The sequence below is a fragment of the Dermacentor variabilis genome, chromosome 4 (genome assembly GCF_050947875.1).
Source record: "Dermacentor variabilis isolate Ectoservices chromosome 4, ASM5094787v1, whole genome shotgun sequence".
NCBI lineage: Eukaryota > Metazoa > Arthropoda > Arachnida > Ixodida > Ixodidae > Dermacentor > Dermacentor variabilis.
The window spans coordinates 224,843,010-224,863,459 of record NC_134571.1 but is presented as its reverse complement, the minus strand read 5'-3'; the positions used below and the strand labels follow the sequence as shown (position 1 = coordinate 224,863,459).

Here is a 20,450-nt window from a genome sequence, read left to right as displayed (position 1 = left end):
CCCTTTGCGTGGACGGAAGACCAAGAGCAGGCCTTCACCAAATTGCGTAAACGCCTTCAATCCGCTCCAGCGCTGGCGCATTTTGATGACACCGCGGCAACTAAAATACACACCGATGCCAGCAACGTAGGACTTGGGGCCATTCTGGTTCAATGGCAAAATGGTGCAGAATGTGTAATTGCGTACACGAGTCGTAGTCTGACAAAAGCAAAAGCTAATTATTCAACGACCGAAAAAGAATGCTTAGCAGTCGTGTAGGCCATCAGCAAGTTCCGACCCTACTTATACGGCCAGCCATTTAGAGCGATCAGCGATCACCACTCGCTCTGCTGGCTTGCCAATCTACGAGACCCGTCAGGTCGCCTCGCTCGTTGGAGCCTCCGCCTCCAGGAATACGACATAACTGTTGTCTACAGATCCGGTCATAAGCATAGCGAAGCTGACTGCTTGTCACATTCTCCTATTTCCTTGAGATCCTCCGACTTGGAGCTAGATTTGCCGTTTCTTGGTGTCGTCGATGTGGTGCACATGGCTGACTATCAACATGCAGACTCTGAGCTGCTTCCAGTCATCCGATATCTCGAGGGAGCTGACGTTGTTGTCCCACGCCAACTTTCACGAGGATTGACATCGTACTGCCTGCGAAACGATGTCCTGTACAAGAAAAATTTCGAGAACAGCCAGGAAACGTTCCTTATCATCGTTCCGACGGCACTGCGCAAGGAAGTTTTACAGGCGTGTCACGACGATACGTATGCTTCGTGAGGACATTAGCGTGCATACGGCAAAAATACTATTGGCCACACCTATTTTCATCGGTTCAGCGCTATGTGCGAGCATGCCGTGACTGTCAGAGGCGTAAATTTCCACCCGTCAAGCCTGCCGGCCTCCTTCAGCCTTTGGATCCGCCTCCGGCGCCGTTCCAGCAAGTGGGAATGGACCTTCTTGGGCCGTTCCCCACGTCATCCTTGCAAAATAAGTGAATAATAGTGGCAACTGACTATTTAACTCGCTATGCGGAGACGAAAGCTGTGCCGCGAGGAACTGCTGCTGAAGTCGCCAGCTTCTTCGTCCACATCGTGCTTCGCCACGGTGCCCCCGCTGTACTCATTACTGACCGCGGTGCAGTGTTTACAGCGGAGTTATTGCAACAAGTCGTCACACTGACGCACACCTACCACCGAAAGACCACAGCCTATCATCCCCAAACTAACGGCTTAACAGAGCGCCTAAACAGAACATTAGCCGACATGCTCTCCATGTACATTGATGTGGAACACAAAACATGGGATGAAATTTTGCCATACGCCACGTTTGCTTACAATACCGCTGTGTAGGAGACCACCGAGTTCACACCATTCAAGCTTGTTTACGGATGTCGCATTACAACCCCCTTAGACGCCATGCTCCCGAGACCACGGAACCACAAGGAATGACACCACTGAAGATTTCGTCGAGAAAGCCGAGGAAGCTCGCCAGCTTGCTCGGAATCGCATCCGCACCCAGCAGAATACCGACGCGTACCGTTACAACCGGACCTGACGGAATTTCCAGTACTTACCAGGTGACCGCGTGTGGGTGTGGACACCTATCCGACACCGTGGGCTCTCAGAGAAATTGTTGCGCCGCTATTTTGGCCCCTATGAAGTTGTACGCCGCCTCAGTGATGTGAACTACGAGGTGGTGCCTCAAAGCTCTGATCCTGGTTCGAACCGACGCCGTCCCCGTGCTGAAGTCGTCCACGTAGTACGGATGAAGCCGTATTCGTATTCGGTCTCCGGATTTTTGCTGCAGCATACACCTGCCTCATCTTGTTGCGAATATTTGCTCCGGTATGTTTTTGTCCTTAGGCAACCAGCTCGAGCCTCCAATAGCAAGGCAATTTCCTTTGTGTTATCATACAGATTTTCTCGTCTAATTTCTTTCTTCGCATTTTTCTAAATCTCCATGGTCTTTTTTGTTTCCATTCTCTGCATCCAATTCACTGTCTCTGTTTCTCTCACTTCCTGATGACTCCTGGTTGTCTACTTACATCTTCAATAACTCTGTACTTGATTGCCAACATTCTTGACCTCTCCCTCCATTCTGTGTCCACGCTTTTGAGGCACAGATGCTTGTGCACTTTAGCTGTCCATTTATTTTGATCCATGTTCCTGAGCTTTACTTCAAAACTAATTTCGCTCTCCGACTTCAAACAAGGCCTAACCCATGTTTCCCTGCACTGCCTCATTTGTGGTTTTGCCACGGGCTCCCAAAGCCAACAGGCCTACCAGCCCTGACAAGGCATCCGATTTTAAGCGCAGAATGACAGTTGCGAATGCTAGTGCTGGAACCATTACTCCTTTCCAGATTCCATGCAGCACCTCATATTTATTATTGTGCCCCCAAAGTGCTCTGTTTCATTATTGCTGCTTTCCGCTTCCTCTTTATTTTCATGTTATCTTGGTGGGTGCTTGCGTAAGCCTTCCGTTCATTTATGTATACGCCGAGGTATTTACATTGGTTGATGATGGGTGCGACTTGCTGTTGAATTGATGCCATGTAATTACTCTTCATTAACACACGGGTGTTATTCTGCTGAACAAGTTCACAGCTGTCATTCAATATAAACACCCTGTTTTGGGGCAACCTGTAAATCTGTTAACTTGAATCAGGCAAGGAAAGCATTTTTTTTTTTTTAGTCTTGCCATGTCTGTAACCCATTAAAACTGGGTGCCTAATCTAGTACCAGACTTGCCTTCTTCAACAAACACAGCAGATCTACAAATATCTCAACGTGTATGTGAGGCATGCAGTTCCTTTAATTGCTTTATTATTGTTCTTATGATAGTGCACCGGATAACTGAAAGAAGCCGTTTATAATACAAGAAGCTGTTTAGTTGAGCAGACATACAGTTGGGAAGGGTATTAAATTTAGTAATGAAATATAAAATAAGCGCCACATGCTTTTCTTAGAAATCAGGCTCGACAATAATTTCTTTAGTTTACATCCCAGAAAAAAGCTGAAGGACGCAGCTACCTCTTCTTCTTGTATTTTATTAATTAAAAAAATTTTGGTGTTTTACGTCTGGCAATATGATTATGAGACACACTGTTCAGTTTTCACCAACTGCAGCTGTCTAATGTGCACCTAAACAGAAGTACACGAGTGTTTTTCCACTTAGTTCCCAGTGAATTCCACGACCTGGTTTGAACCTGCGAGCTATGTAGCCACTAATTAGGCTACCCTTTTTTTCTTTTCTTGTTGTTGTTAAGCATGGACTGGAGAAAAAACTTCACATGGCTTACGGGCCAAAGATTAGCATATATAATGGCTACCTACAACTGTTTTCAGAGCCCGATGTCCGACCGCAATAAAAGAACCCATACCAATTACTCCGCATTGTGTTACGCGAGGAACACAGAAACATGAATGGGATGTTGCACTGGTTTTCCTTCTTTTTTTCTATAAGAATACTGCCCGTAAATCTGAGTACAGGACACTGGATGGGGCACATACCCTTTATTTGTTTGAAGCGGCGAGCAGGAAATTTACATATGTTTTTCCGTCTGCGTTTCACAAGGCCTACTGATGGAAAACTATATGCGCAAAAATACACACACAAAGAGATACATGCTGCTTAAAGAAAAAAATATATGTGTTATCCAAAGGGAACCGTACAATAACAGTGGAATGAAAGCCGACACTGCGGCCGCAATGCACACACAATCATCGAGCGGCATTAAAAAGAAGAAAGTGGTAGTGGTGTTACGGCTCTCTTGTTTAAGTAAAATATGCAAGTATCATCGAACCCACTTATAACGATACCGGTTTTAACGATATATAGTTTGTAACAATGAAAAGCTGCTGCATAGTCAACTTCTGTATGTTTTCTATGGGGAAAAAACCCACTTACTACAATGTCCCCATGCCGCAATATCGGTTATAACGATGAAGTATGGCTGCTGGGTGCCTGAGCCGAAAGGTAGTGAAATGCAAAATCCTTGAAAAGAAGTAAGAAAAAGTGAAATGCGAGCCGCTGCACGATTGCCATGCACTTCTCCCTACGAGAGATGCACGCAGCCTCGTACGCACCTCTCCCACCCCTACGAACACAAATGGACTGCACCAACTGCGCTGACAACACTGCCGGCGCTGCTCCAAGATTGCTCGCTCAGCCCTCACAGTTGGTTCTTTATTATGTGGCCCTCATTATGCGCAATTCTGCTAATGGATTAAGTCGCTTGTGCTAGTTTTTGTTGAGTCGAAGTCGTTCCTGGCCACATTGTTTCTCAGCCTTGTTTGACTTGCCGCCGAAACGGAAGATGGCTGATCTGCCCGCTGATCATCAGCACAATCATGCACGATGTCGCCGGTGAAAAGAATGCGGACTACTATTTGGAAACAAAGTGCTTCTAACCAATGAGGCGATCATCGCGAACGTGTGTACGTCAGATAGTGACAGTGAAAGCCACGACGGCAGTGCTGATGCAGTAGGGCTGGCTGCCTCAACACTGTCCCCGCGGGAGGTCCTGTAGATAATTCAGTCAATCATGGGTTTGTTTTCACGAGGGACCTTCCGCTTCACTACGTGGAGCAGCTGGATGCCTTGCAGAAGGATGTCTGAAACCTTGGCATAAGGAAAGCAAGGCTGATGGACATGCAGTTTTCTCGAGCAAACCAGCGGGAAGTACGTGGTGACATGTTTGTGGCAACCTCGCTGCAGTGTTTGTTCTGAATTTCTCAAGCTAAGATGCTGCCACGGCAATCTTCCCGCATTTTTTAAAAGGCGACTTGCGGTTTTCTCGAGCAAACCCGTGGGAAGTACGTGGTGACATGCTTGTGGCAACCTCGCTCCAGTGTTTGTTCTGGATTTCTCAAGCTAAGATGCTCCCACGGCAACCTTCCTGCATTTTTTAAAAGGCGCTTTTTGGGGCTACCAAAGCAATGCCTCGGCGGAGCTCGTATGTCACTTGCTGCCCGCGACCCTTCTTTGCAGTTGTTATAGCAGTGCCATTCTCGAACGCCGACAGCCGCGGCTTGTTAACACGCGGTCGATGCACGCAGGAAGCAGACTCAAATAGCAAAATGAGTCAACACAATCAGAAGCCGGATGGAGGAAAGTGGCCTCCCTGCCATTGTAGTTTCCTAGGAACAGCTACACCTTCCCCCTATTTAGATTTTTTCATGCAACCCAGTCATAACAATTATCAGTTATAACAAGGGAATTTTTGTGGCACTTGAATATTGTTATAACTGGGTTCCACTCAGGGGCGTAGCCAGGGGGGGGGGGCTTATGGAGCTTCAGCCCCCCCCCCCCCGAAATTTTTTCATGCTGACATGCACCACCAACCAAAGCAACCCACGGCACCGGAAATCATGCTCGATTTTGTGTAGAATGTCCTTTTCATGCTCGAAAAGACATTTTAGTGCAAACATTGCGAAATCTGGCTGGATTTCGCGGCAACGCGCATGTACCGGGAGTCACATCGTGACCCAAGGAGCTCCATCCGAGCACGAAGTTTCAAAGGCCTTTGGATGGCGAGTGGACTTGTCGCGGCATCTTGTGGAGGCCTTGGAATCTAGGGAGCGCTTGGATTTAAATTCTGAAAGTTTATGGGTATAGAGTTCTGATAAAATTTTGATGCGAAAGCTGCATTGGCATTTCCAAGGTCGTGCTTTAGATTTTCAATGCTGAAACTACGTGGGTTTAATGTTGTTATAAACATTTGACGCCAAAGGTGTACTGACTTTTCTAAAGACGTACATCACATCATACAACGAGAGAAGCCAAATCAACACACTATCAGACAAGTTGACAAAGCACGCAACGAGGCCCAATGAGACGAAGCGTTGTGGTGGTTCATTTGTGCCGTCATGTCACAGAAAAGAATATCAACCTTTTTTTTATCCTGCGCCAAAGCACCCATGTCAAGACACTAAAGCCAGCAAAGGTAACTACGTTCTTTATTTTTCTACTCGGACTTCTATTCGTGAGAACACATTGAGCCTCTTCTTTTTTTTTCCTTCTTTTTTTTTTTTCTCGCTACTTGCGGGCTGCCGAACCAGCCAGAGCATGTGTGTTTTTCTCGGGCTGCATCGACCACCAAGCGGTGCACTTTGATGCGCGTTCGTTGTTCTCTGGCCGAATGGATATACGCCTGGCAAAGTTTTGGATGCTTTCTGGCTAATAGAGGAGAAAAATAAACGATGCATGGTTGCTCACCACCATATGACAGAGACTCAACGAATTGCAACGCGTCAGGGACTCAACGAGCGCAACCTCTCCGAAAAATTATGTCTCACCGGTGTAGGATACCGAGTGGTATGCGTATGGTTCTCTGTAGACCATGCGTCTCAGATTTTCTTCTATGTTCCTTCGGTAGCCACACTAGGTGCCCAAAGCAGGCATTCGATTGTAGTCAGCATGCTTTTTTGCGTTATTTCATTTCGGCGCCCCCCGCGCCAGAAAAGAAAAAGAAAGCTCGTGGCGCAGTGAATTGTCGCATGGTGAAAGTTCGATTTTATTACTTTTGGGGAAAGCAGTGGGCCACGGGACGCTTCAGTTGCCCGATACTCTTATTATATTATTGCGATAGCAGTTATATGGACACTCCAGGCACATTCCTGCCGTCGCCCTCATGTTCCATATGAAGTCCAGGGGTGGTAACATCGTGACCGCGCGCTGCATGCTGTATGTGCGAGTGAAAGCGTAAGGGGGGGGGGGGGGCATGGGTGAGCCGATGATGGTGGCTCAGTCTTGTGTGCGCAAGGGAGAAAAAAAGGAAGCGTGCCGCCTTCAGTCGCGCGCCATACATCGGGGGAGTGAGGGGAGGGGGGCTGTGATCTTTGAGTCTGTGGTTGCGCAACAAGATTATTTACCTTGTTTGACGCATCATATATAGTGACTTTTTCTTAGATACGTAGATTTATTGCTTATACATATATTTAAATATCTTGTTGCAACGTTTTGTGTATATGTGCAGTTAACTTTGTTTCCAGTGACACATTTTTGCTAGGGGTGTGCGAATATTGAAATTTTCGAATACGAATTGAATACGAATAAGGCAAAAAACTGTCTTTGAATATCGAATCGAATATCGAATATATACGTAGTAATTAAAAGTTGCGAAATGTGGTAACAATAGCTTTACTGTATAACCCTTGTTAAAAATAATATTGCATTTTGCCAGGCTCGGTTTAACTGTTGGTTAAAAAGACACTCATTATAAATAATGCGCTCAGGTAATGACAGGTAATGCTCTCAGTCAAGTAATGCACTTTTTAGTGATTATCATGAAGGAAATTAACTGCTCAACATGTTCAGAAAGTAAACGCTCTGTATGCACTGTGACAACATTTCACACGGTAGAAAAGACTTTCACTTGGAACTGAGGTGGTAGCGATGCCGAAGTACTTCTCGGCGAGTGTACTTAAAAGCAGGTACGTGAAGCGGTCAATGGACTGCCACCACTCACAAGGATCCTTGCCCCTTTCGAGAAGATGCTTTTCCGTATAGTCTGTAACTTCCCTCTCAGAGGCAGATACCAAATGTGCGTTCTCCTTGTTCATCACTAGACCGTCAGAAGCTTTCCATACAGTGGATACCACCAGTGGACAGAAACTAGACGCTGGCATGGCAGTGTCCTGACTGGGTTCTACGCCAGCTGCGTGCAGCTCCCTTGATACAATGTCTGTCAGCCAGACCCTCTAACCAGACACCTGATGAACTCTGTCCTTAAAGCGTGGATCAAGAAACATGGCCAGCTTGGCCACTTCGTCAAATTCGCACTCAGCAAAATGAGTATTGACCCATTTTGCGAGATTGTTAGCAAACGCTGAGTTGCCTTTGCAATCTTCGAGGCAGTGCAGCATTCCAAAAATAATTGGAATTTGACAGGACAATGAGGGGTAATTTCCAGCCCTTAAGATCACAGTTGCGTCAAATAAGGTCTTCAATGCCTCCAAAAACTCCACTGCATCTCTTCACTTTGCAGAGTTAAAGGTATCTAAGCTCGTGTCCGAAAGGGTGAGCTCAAGTCTGATAGACTCTTAGAGTTCAAGGAGCCTTGAGAGCATGAGGTACTGACTGTTCCATCTTGTGTGAACATCCTGCACAACATAGAGCACGTGTTTGTTAAGCTACGTCTGCAAATCGTTCAGTTTTTTCTGTGCACTAGGGCTATGCTTGTAGTGCACGACGATCGCTTTCGCCTTCTTGCAGAGTCTGTTGATTGCCGGAGTACACGATATTTCATTGCTGATCGCTAGGTGCAGAGTGTGCGCAAAGCAGGCTCGCTGGAGCCAAGGCTGTCTCCTGGCAGCCGCTCGAATAATGCGGCCACTGTTCGTCCCGATGTACTTCACGCAGTCGATTGGTATCTCCCAGTCGGTGCATAGCTGCTCTAATGAAGCAGCTATGTTCACAGCCGTGTGACTCCGGCATATGTCGCGTGTTCAAAGTGAACTTTTTCATGTCGAACTTCACCGCAGCAAAACGACGCTTGAGGCTTACAAAACCCTCGTTGGCACACGACGTCCGGATATCGCTCATAATAGCGAGAGTGCTTGTTCCGTGTTCAAGTGCTTTTCGCGGCTCGTGTCGTACCTTTGCTCTTGTGTCGTTGTACATGCGCGGGACGAGCACACGCGACAATATTGTTCGAGATGGCTGACTGTAGCACGACTGTACAACTGCTTCGACTAGTGCTTTGAACTGATGTGGCAGAAATGGTGAAGAAATGAATGGCTGCCACATTCTGGTGAAGTGCGTTTTCTTTCTTCTGAGACAATGACTGCTGTCTCTGCTGAAGTATATCGTCCAGTGTCAGTTGATTCTTCAACGGAGCGTATGCGGCGGCCTCTTTTTTGTACTCCTCTTCCATCAAGAAAGGGTGCTGTTTCATGTGATTTTGAATAGTAGTGGTCATTCCCGTTGGCAATTTAAGAGCATGTTCACACAACTTGCACCGAGCTGTCGACGGCGAGAGCTTTGTGTGGTGCCGCCAAAGGAGTTTTCTTCCAGCTTTCTTTTCTTCTTTGCTCGGTGGCTCGTCATCTGCAGTTGATGCCATTCTTGGAGAACACGCCTGATCGAGGGCTGCATCAGCAATGAGATAGTTGCAAATAGCGCAGTGGCGAAGTTAGCGTGTTTTGCGTTGGCTTCACGGAGAAGCAGCGCAGCAGGTAGCAAAGAGCCGGCGATCACGAGAGAAAAGCGGGAATGCAAGGCGGGAGTCATCGCTGGCGATGCAACGTCCGCCTCAGACATATTTTTTTTCTTTTTAATTTCCAAACATCTAAAGATTGTCCAGGTAAGACTTTTGGGATACATATGTTATTACATATAGTTACAGAGCCGTAAAGGACATAATATATGGTTATAAAAGAGCTGTAGAATACAGCTTCGTAAAAAGAAACTGAAACTGAACGTGTCTCACGGGCGTCATGCAGATAGACTGAAACAGAGCATACAAATAAAGAGCCGGTCATGCGAATTCTCAGTGAATAAACATGTTCTGAGGAGAATGCGGAGCAAGCATATAATTCGTTGCATGCTCAATTATTCCGTCTGTCAGAATATTCGCCGTTTCTATTGTTAATCGGCCCTCTTCTAATATTCGGGAATTTCCGAATATGCATTCCTCGAATCGAATACGCTTCGAATAAGGAAAATATTCTATTCGTATTCGAAATTTTGAATATTCGCACACCCCTAATTTTTGCCCTTTATCAAGCTGTATCTCTGCATTTGTATACTATTCCATTGTATCTCCACATTTCTAATGTACGAAGGCGAGTCAAATGAAAGTGAGCCAACCCACCCTGTGCAATAATGGTTCAGTTCATTATCTGCGAGGCATGCACGTGGCACATAGGTATAGACCATAACCATAACCCATAGACCATAATGTACAACAACTGCCGAAAGTTCGGACACCTCGCAACCTCTCGTCTGATTTTTTGGACACTCCTTGAGCCAACTCGATCGAGAGCACCATGCACCGACTCTGACCGGTGCATGGTTCGACTTGTTGAATGACATTTTTGTTTTGAACGGAGCCTCCTTGCTGCCCCACGAAGTGGCGCTACTGTAAATCTCTGCTCATCATCATCGTTTCTGCCTCGTTCGTGACTACAGCAGTTCCGGTATCGGCTTAGTAAGCCATGTCAAGACAATCCAGCAGCTGATTTGTTTGTTTTTTCGTGCACGACGCTGCGAGTAGGTCATGTTTTTCATTTGTGCGACTGGTGTCTGCATGACGGCGCAGTGATGTTTGCGTTGTGTGCTGTGTCGAGGTTGCAGTGATCCAACGCGACATACGTTCAACATCGCGTCAAGTGTCTAATGGCGCCGACAGTGCCCGCGCACACTGTGCTGGGGAATGCTGGCAAACGGGTGCCAAAGGCCTAGGATTTGTCGCCTTCCGATGTGCTCCCTACTGATGTGGAAAATGTTCTGCCGAGACCTGCGCAAGGGTTGCATTGCGATTCCGGACACCGTCTTATTTGACAGTTTCACAGGTGCTGACACTGCTGTACTGACATGCGCAGAACTCGATGACGGCGAGATCATTCGTCAGGTTTCTGCTGCACCGGCGGACGATGACTCCGAATCGGAAGATGACACACCATGTGCTGCGCTACCGTTGCATGCGGAGCGTGTACAAGCAGTGACTGTGCTTTCAGCCGCCTATGGTGACTGTACGACCCTCTCCAAGATTCAGGCTTATCTGATTGCGCGTAAACGGAACATCGTGCAACGGCGCATTCACGATTTCTTCAAGCCTACTGCAGAGCCTGAATAAGTGCGTGGAAACAAAGGATTTCTTTTTTTATTAATCTGCTTTTTCGGACACCTGTTTATTCAGACATTTCTGCAGTCCTCGTGAGGTCTGAATGAACGGTTGGCGGCTGTATTTTTACTGCAAAGATAAGCTAACTAATGCATTTTTCAAATCATTACTATCTTTACAATTTATGACATATCAAAAAATGTTCCCATAAAACTTACCCTGCATAATAATGTGCCCCCCCCCCTTCCTCCCCAACTTTGCTTGGGCTTTCTTAGAAAAAGCGCGTTCATTACACGAGTATATACGATAAATAAGAAGCCTAATTGGACACAAGCGGGGTGAGTAGGGAGTCGCCTCTGCCAAGCCCCCGCCCAGTGTTTACCGGCAGCCTAACAAGGAGGGGCACGGGCATCGAGGCACCTTGGTGTTTTGGAGGGAGGAGAGCTGGGTCGGAGAAATGCGCCAGAGATGCGCTGTAGACCTTGATGGTGTGCAGACCCGGGGCGCCGGCCACATTGAAGTCTTGATGCAGCGCTCAGAGTGTGCGAAGCGGCTCATCACCGCAACATGCCATTGTGTTGAAAGACAGTTGTCGACAGTGAAGAGAGGAAACACCAGGGAGCTGACGTGCATTACACTCAGCGTCTCGACAATTTGTGCGCCTGCCACATGTCAAGGCAACTGCTGGAGCTTGAGAAGCCAGTCTTGCCCTAATGCGTGAATCGCATTGTGCCTGCCACGAGCGGTGTGACATCTAGCAATATTTGGAGGCCCTGGAGTGGGACAGAGTCGCCCAACACAGACGTGCGGCTGCCAAGACTTGCAAAGAATACAAGTGTGTCCTAAGCTACAGGGCGGCCTAGGTTACCCAATGTACAACATAATTGCTCGTGAAATAGAATATCATTAAGACACGAAATGGGTCAATAATAAGCATAAGAAATAGGCTGAATAAAGACATACAGCTAAACCTCGATATAATAAAATTCTCAATATAACAAAGTATTTGACTGTTTATAAACTGTTTACAAAGTTTGACTGTTAGCAACCACCGAAGTAGAGCCGCATGATGTTGTGTATAAAGTTTAAGTGGGATAAGATCCTACTGCGCCCTGTGGACTGTGTGTTTTAGGTATGAGTGAAAGTGTGCAAGGGTGAGAGAAGATGGTGGCTTGACGAATGCCACCTCCTCGTGCGAGCAGAGGGAAAGAGGGGGAGGGGAGCGAGCTCGCGGTCACGTGATCAAGTGTGCATGAAGTGCGGGAGGGGGCAAGATGGTGCGCATCTCCGCAGTGGCTGCGCATGGCTGTAAGCACGGCTGAGCGCATATGCAGCCGCGCACCCTGCTTTAGAGGTAATCTGCCGCTTATGCAAAGAGTAGGTGCGCCGAGACGGCGTGACACCATGGAATCTGTCTTACCGGGCCTTTAGTGTTGGAGGTTGTGTAATCTCCAGTTTCGGTGACCCTTTGGAGTGAGAGGCAGACAATGTATTCGCTCCCGCTGTCGGTGCTTTTCCTGATAGTGCCGTCCCAGTTTGAGCAACGCTAGCAGCCGCGGGGGCGGAGTGCACATGAAAGTGTGGCTGGCTTCACCTAATTCGTACCGCTGAGAAGATATTGTCAACATACGTGGCATGAAACCGTACCACTTGTGGCCGACTCTCAAATTTATTAACATAAAATGTTTTCCATTCAAATTTGCTTTTTTCAATTGCCCGATAACTTGGAAAATTCTGCAACCTCTTTTCGTATAACAAAAATCAATCGGCGACTGTACTTATTTGCATAAAAGGTCAATTTGAATAGAATGAAATTTTGATATAACGAAGCAAATCGCCGATTTGATAGACTTTGTTTTATCGAGGATTAACTGTATAATTAACATTTATTCATCGAATCATTTAAACAATGTACATCGACCTTGTCTTCTTTAGCATGAACACTTGGTTGGCCCTTTTTTCTTGTATTTTATTAGCATTACCAAACTGTTCGAGCCTGATATTACAAGGGTAGATTGTGAGCTCATAACTTCTCAACGCAGTAAACTAATAAATTATCCAGGGTCGCTGTGTAAGCTGTCAGTGACCACTTGTCACCTTCCTAGGTGTAAATTATAGTATTTACACAAATTTAGGCCGGCCCCGATTCTAAGCCGACCCCTGAATGTCTGAAGCCAGAAAAAATAAAAAAAGTTACCTCGAATACAGGCTGAGCAAAGAAAGTGAGGACAGCATTCACAAAATTATAACAGCATTAATTTAATATGAACATGCCGAGCTCACTCAATGTCGTCACCGCCTTTAGCCTTGACCACACGTACGCTTGCGGACGCCTGCATGGTCGTGTCCATGCGCTCATGCATGCGCATACAGTGCAGCACCGCACGCGTCGAAACGTGGCGCAATCTTGGTGAACAGTTCCTCTCTATTATTGCGCGCTTCCTTATCGCTGTCATCTCCTTGTTGCGGCACATGCAAAAGTATCTCCCATTTCCGCTTCCAACGTCGGGCGTTTTTCTCATCGATGCTGAAGTCCCGCCTGGCTTACTGTGCCTCTGCGGCTAGCACAACTTTTGGTTTGAAAGCGGCACTATAGTGGGCCATTACGATAACACCACATTGCATGCCGATACCATAGAACCAGCTCCGATATGACACAGGTCAAAGCAATATCGCTCTTGTACTTCAGTTGGCTACTGGCCCGGCTATTAGCGGTTGCAATACTGACTTTTCTAGACGGTGTTAGTTATGGACCATATTTATCAGTTTCAGTTACAAAGTGGCGCGTTTTTTAAGATCCTCGAATCTACGCCAACTTTAGAGCTTTGTATATGACTATTTGGAAAAACTATCAGCGTAGATTCGAATAAATACAGTATGAGCCAGATTGAGGCCCAGGCATAGCTTGCCTTGTGTCGTACTTATTGCAGCTGTGCATGCAAGCGTTCTTTAGCCATATAGGCTTTTATACGTGAGTTATAAAAGGTTCCAGAGTAATCGTGTCCATGGGTCTTCCAGAAAGTACTACAGAATTCATATTGTGCATGCAATCAGACAACAGAAGGTGCAGCACGTGTGCTTCTTCATCCTTCTCTGGTGGCCACAGTTCACAAGCTAACAAATGTTAAACGTTATATCTCAGCACAGGATGCGCCTGCATGTACTGGAAGTTTCTCAAATGTAATCAATGGTTCTATCGGTTGTCTGTTGTCGCTGCACCTTCTGTAGTCTGATTGTACGCATGATGTGAATTCTGTAGTACTTTCTGGAAGACCTGTGGACACAGTGATTACTCTGGAACTTTTTATGACTCATGTATAAAAGCCGACGCGCTTCATTCACAGGCCAGATTTCGACAATCGCCGACTGCATTTGCTGCTATTGTTGTGCTTTGAGTGTAACTTGTTCTCGTGGGCACAGGTTTGCCCAATAAATATTTAGTTTTGTTACTGTGTTCCTTAATGTTACTACTATGTGACATCTGGTCGAGGTGCTAGTGCGTTCACATACCGAACGCCCCAGCAAAGCCACGATCCAAGCCTGGAACCCAAAGACAACACCAGTGTTGCCAAGGGCCAGCGAGCAAGCCATAGGCAGCAAGGAATGCTACCAGAATTCGGACCTCTTCCCGAGAAGACCACAGGGATCAAGGCAAAGTCAGCAACCCCAATGGCTGCCCCAGCATCCCCCATTCTGCTACAACAACTTTGGGACCCACTAACCTTCCATGGGTCATCAGCTGAAGACCCAGAAACCTGGCTGGAGACTTGGCAAAGAATTGCCACATTCAACAGCTGGAACTCTGACAACAAGCTGTGACATGTATGCTTCGCCTTAGAAGAGGCCACTAGAGCATTGTGTGGAAACTGAGAGTCGACCCTGACAACATGGAACCTGTTCCGCAATGGCTTCTTGCAGACCTTTACGAGTGTCGTGCGCAAGGAAAAGGCTGAAGTTCTGCCAGAAGGCTGAATGCAACTTCCCAACGAGAGCATCGCGATTTTGGGATTTGTCGAACAGGAAGTGATTAAACCAGCAGCGAAATAAATTTTATTTCTACATTGTACAGTGAAATCAGTATTTCGCTTACACAATACTGACCAGCTTTTATGATAAAAAATGCCTTTAACATTTCACGAGTGGTTTTTTGCTTGCTCTTGCCTAGGATTTTCACACTACGGAAACGTGTTTCAGAAGTGGGACAGTTACTGCAATGGTCAGCAAGATGCATAAACCCGACGCTCCGTTTCGTACCATTGTGAACGAAAAGGGCATGTGGCAGCATTGTGTTAACAAGTTTTTGCTGAAAGTCTTGAATAACTTTGAAATAAGCGACCCATTCCTCACAAAAAGTTTAGCTGATGTGGTGCGTTTCCTTCAAGACAACAAGGACATTGGTTTTGCCTTATTCTATTGATGCGGAAGGGCTCTTTTACGCTGTGCCTCGTTGTGGACTGTTTGCTGCAGTTAGAGAGTGCATAGATGAAAATGGGCCCTGTTGCTTTTCAACACACTGCCGGCATGTCATTAGAGAACTTTTTAGCCCTTTTAGAATTTTACTTCAGAGTACTTTCATCAATCTTGACGACCACATGTCTGTGCAAAAAAAAAAGAGGCACTTGTATTGGTTCCTCCTGCATTGCACCTGTGTTGTGCCACATCTTTTTATCTTCCATTGATCGCTCTTTACACAATCATTTTATGATTGATTTTATGATTATGACCATGAAACTAAGATTCTCTCTCTCTCAGCAGTTGGAAAGTCAACCTCAACTGTCCTGACATACTCTCAGCCCGTACACAACATGTCAATGTTGTGTCTCACTGCTTTAAAGAGTTTATTTTGGTTTGACTGAAGGACACCTGCATCTAGCCATCAGCCAACACTTTGTGTTATTTAGCTCAAACTCCTTCAAAGAAGCGGCGGCACGCTTAATTTCCCGTTGATTCCTCAGTGCGTCGGTAGTTTCTGTTCTCATCCTCCTTCCGCTGCGCGTTCGGCCCATGGACCATTTGAAGCATCTTCTTGGCCAGTTGTACACTAAAGGTCCGATTTTTCGGACTCCCTAGGAGCCACGAGAGTGTCCGAAAAATCGGGAAGTCAGAAAAAAATGAATGCATGTCTTTAACTGCCCTTAAGGACTCAAATTACCCCAGGCACATCCAAAAAAGCTCTCAAGGCCTGCCAGTACACTTATTATGCATATCGGTGCTCGTACTGTGGCAGGAGACGAGGGTGCACGTGTGTATAATTAAGGAATACATACTGTGTACTGTGACAATTGCCCCCTTCCCACGCTTGTTATTCTTCACCGCGTAACAGTGCTGTACTAAGACAAAGCTAACTCTTGGAGACTGGCATTACGCAACGCGCTGTGCTCTGCGAGCTTCGAAGCCAATCGCGAGTATTATAAAGGCGGAGTTGGTGCCATTGCTGACAGCGGCGAATTCTTTCAATTAAAAACACAGCACCGCACTGCAAGAAGCTTAATAGCGAACGTAGAAGCAGCTAGGCCTAACACTGCCGCGGTGGTGGCTACGCGTGCCAGCGGATCTGCGTACGAGAGTGCCGGTTCGAGGCGACGAGATAATTCAAATGGCGGCGGTGGTGGCTTTCATTAATGCCATTTCAGACCTGCAGTCAGGGCAATATACATTGACTATATGGAGTACGTGGTGGTGCTGCAAAGCCGTGCCAATTATCGGGCATGTTCAAAAAATTGGCCGTCTGGAAAATCGATTGTTAACTACTCTGGCAATACCTCGTGCCAGTGACACGGCGTCAATGATGATTCGCAATTCCTGTTATTGGAGCCAGCATTAACAAGACTTTCGTTCCCTTTCAGTAAAGTTACAGCTAATTTTCTCTGATAAAAGCACAAATTCCCTGAGTATTTCCACACTATTCAAATTCCCTGAGAATTCCCGGTTTTCCCAGTTGGTAGACACCCTGGTGTAGTATTTTCTGGAAGACACGCGCGCACCAGCGATTATTCTCGAAACTTTGATGACTCACGTATAAAGATCAGATTTTCGCTGACCGCCAACTGTGTTCACCGCTATTGTTGTTCTTCAAGGGCACAGGTTTGCCCAATAAAACACTAGTTTCATCATTCACAGTACTACTGCGTTCTTCACCGTCACTACTATGTGACAATCATCATCAGCAGCCTATTTTATGTCTACTGCAGGACGAAAGCCTCTCCCTGCGATCTCCAATTACCGCTGTCCTGTGCCAACCGATTCCAACCCTCGCCTGTGAATTTCTTAATTTCATCACCGCACCTAGTCGTCTGCCGTCCTCGTCTGCACTTCCCTTCTCTTGGCACCCATTCTGTAACCCTAATGGTCCACCGGTTATCTAACCTACGCACCACATGACCTGCCCAGCTCTATTTCTTTCTCTTGATGTCAATTAGAATATCGGCTATTCTTGTTTGCTCTCTGATCCATACCGCTCTCTTCCCGTCTCTTAATGTTATGCCTAAAATTCTTTGTTCCATCTCTCTTTGTGCGGTCCTTAACTTGTTTTCGAGTCAGTCTCCAAGTTTCCGCCCCATATGTCAGCACCAGTAGAATGCATTGATTGTTCACCTGACCGGTAGAATGCACTGATTGTACACCTTTCTTTTTGATGATAATGGTAAGCTTCCGGTCAGGATCTGACAATGTCTGTCAAATGCGCACCAACCCATTTTTATTCTATAGATTGAGGTCCTAAATACATGGTGTTCTATGGACAAGAGGTTATGAAAAGTTAAATACTTCGTTATATCAAGAATTTCGTTATACTGAAGCTTGTTATATCGAGGTTAACTGTATTTAGTTTCGTCATTCACATTTTTGCTACTGTGTTCTTTACCGTCACTACTACATTAAAATATGACATTATGTGTACTTTCCCCTTTCACAGCCCAAAAATTGTCTCTAGCGTTATAGCCAGGCTCATACCTTGTGCAAGATTTTACAGTATTCTGCATGACCACAAGAGGGCTTAGTTAGGATATTGCTCATTTAAAACTAACTCCATAAATATTGCTACAATACTGCCCTCGCCAAAACATGTTCTTTCAGAAAATCAAGCATTTAATGAAAAATTCAGGTATACCTCACTGCTGTAAGAAAGGCAGAGGCTAACATGTGTCTTGCCACTTTGCCATCCACTTGCATCCTTGTATGCTCGATTTCAATTTAATTCTGAGGTTTTATGTGCTAAAATCATGACCTGATCATGAGGCATGCCATAGTGTGGGACTTTGGATTAATTTTGACCACCTGGCATTCTTCAACATGCACCAAATGAACAGTACATGAGTGGTTTTGCATTCCAGCCCCATCAGAATGCGTCCACTCAACTTTGTCTGCTTGATTGATGTACGAACTTATAATAAGGTGATCATGCTTTAATGATAATTACCTTATAAGCAGTAAATGGATGAAGCTATGTAGGCAAAATAAACAAATTGAGCCCTTTTAAAGTTTTGCTGGTAGTTTTTTGATGGTAGTGGCCATGTTTAAATAAACAACCAGTTACTGAGCCTCGTTCACTGGTAGCACGCACATTCAGCTAATGCAATGAAAAAACTGCAGTGCTCAAATATGAAAAACAATGAAGTGCTGATCTGCGAGAGCTGGAATTGCAAAACAGCAACGAAATCATCCATGAAACTCCGCTTCAAAATGTTGACTTTCACTTCACAGTGTCAGTGATGCAACAAAGACTGTCTAATACAAAATTAAGCAATCTCAATATTTTTAGATATACTGTTGCAAATAAAATACTCAGTCCAAAGGTTTTATTAGGTGGGGTTATATACCTTAGTGAACAGCTCCACTGAGGCAGCATGTTCATGTTCCTTTTGGTTTGCAAGCATAAATGGGTTTAAGAAAATAAAGCAAGAGAAATAGTTAAACTGAAGTCTTACGGTGGCTCCATTGTTGTCCGAGGATGCCATTCTGCCCCACAAACCGTGTCACATGAAGTCCTGTTCCATCCTATTGGTGACAGATGGCCTTTGGTGTATAGACATCTGCAATGAGCAACACCTCAAAGTTGCTATAAGCACCACCTCAGAGCTGCTATTCAGCTAAGGTCAGCTACAGTCAAACCCCACTACAATGAATGCCACTTCAACAAACTTTATTCTACAGTGAAGTATTTTCCATTGCCGACCAGAGGTCCACAGAAACTCATACACAGAAATTCTTGCAACAACTAAAGAGCTTTTGTGTGGCATTCTGCTTCGATCAAATTTCCACGAAGTAGAGCGCAGCTTGCAAAGTTTTATTGACCCTGCAGGAAGTCGAAAACCCTGTATATTGTGGCATACAAAGACGTTTACTATCACCGGCGGGCTCCACCAGACACACGCGTAAGCATGCAGGCCACCAGTGTATGTTGGTCACAAGCACGCTTCTTGAGCACCAGTTGCGCAGCTCCATGCGCATTGAGCATCGACATGAAACAGATAATGTGCATACAACCATGACAGCCTAGACTCCGCGACGCTGCCAGTTTAGGCTGTGTTGTGCAAATTTAGTTTTTAGTTTTTTTGCCCACATGCATGCTTACGTCATTACGTCCAGTCAAGCGCACATACAAATTTGGCAGGCGTAGCTGTAGCTGCCAGCCTATCACCATGGACCCTACTTTCTGCCCGTCAGCACGGCCACTAGTCCAGCCCATGGTCTCAAGCTGAATCATCAATGTGCTCTACTGGTACAGTAAACTTTCCGCAACAACTTGCTGTGCGTCTAGTCCTAAGCAGTGCCACATCATCAGTTCGCGACCAAAATTGCAGTTTGGTGGCAAGCAGATGCAAATGTCTTTGCAGCCGCCATATGGAATTAGTAAGACCACAGAAACGTTTCTACAATAAAAATGTGGGCACCAGTGATGCTCGCTGCTGCCCAACTCGCAGAATCACAGCTGCTATGTCTGTGACATTGTGCGCACGTCAGCCCAAAAAGTTAGGTGGCACACCGTTCGGCATCCGAAGTTCCAGTTGCCATTAAACATTTGTTCTATGGTGGCAGTGCCACTGGAAAGTTCAAATAACTGAGCAGGTCTGAAAAAGCAGGCATCTGAAAAATTGGTATGCAACTTTAGTATAATTTTACAACAAAAGAAATACAGCTTCAACAAAATTGCAAGTGCATCCCATTAATTTAATTGTAGCAAGGTTTTACTGTTTATTGACCTCTCACTGATGCTGTGCCAAGACATTCTGCTGAAACTATTACTTATGACGTGAGTGACCACTGTGTTATAGCTGTATTGTTAGACAGCCCCTTTATTATTGAAGCTCCCAGCAGAACGGGATCCCAGGTAGCATCACTGCCAGCTCAAATTTGTCAGAGCATAAAACTTGTGCAAAACACTAATTGATTGATTGATTTATTTATTTATAAAACTACTGCAGGCCTGGAAAGAGCCCTTACAGAATATGTCATGATAAATGACAGGATATATCAAGGTAAAGTCAGGTGTTGATGAGAATGCCGGCAATGGCAATATCGGCATCGCACAGTGGTGCATGAGATGAAAACGATGAAAAAGTGTCGGCGTCCACCAGTGCGCAATGAAAACATTACGGTGAAATCTTGATATAACGAATGCCACAAAAACCTCAGAAATCATTCGCTATTTTAACATATTGTATGGGAAACCTGCA

The 20,450-nt window shown here is 45.7% G+C and overlaps 1 protein-coding gene across 14 annotated transcripts in view; it reads right to left on the bottom strand.

The window, feature by feature from the left end:
* The window catches only part of LOC142580133 (uncharacterized), a 128,376-nt gene that overhangs the window by 38,950 nt on the left and 68,976 nt on the right, over window positions 1-20,450 (bottom strand). For all 14 annotated transcript variants that reach the window (XR_012827577.1, XM_075690963.1, XM_075690964.1 and 11 more), the window contains one exon: window positions 18,702-18,806. Coding sequence is in view for 13 of the 14 variants with exons in the window: in XM_075690963.1 (XP_075547078.1) it covers window positions 18,702-18,731 (30 nt within the window). In the remaining variant the exon portion in view is untranslated. The remainder of the gene's footprint in view (window positions 1-18,701; window positions 18,807-20,450) is intronic.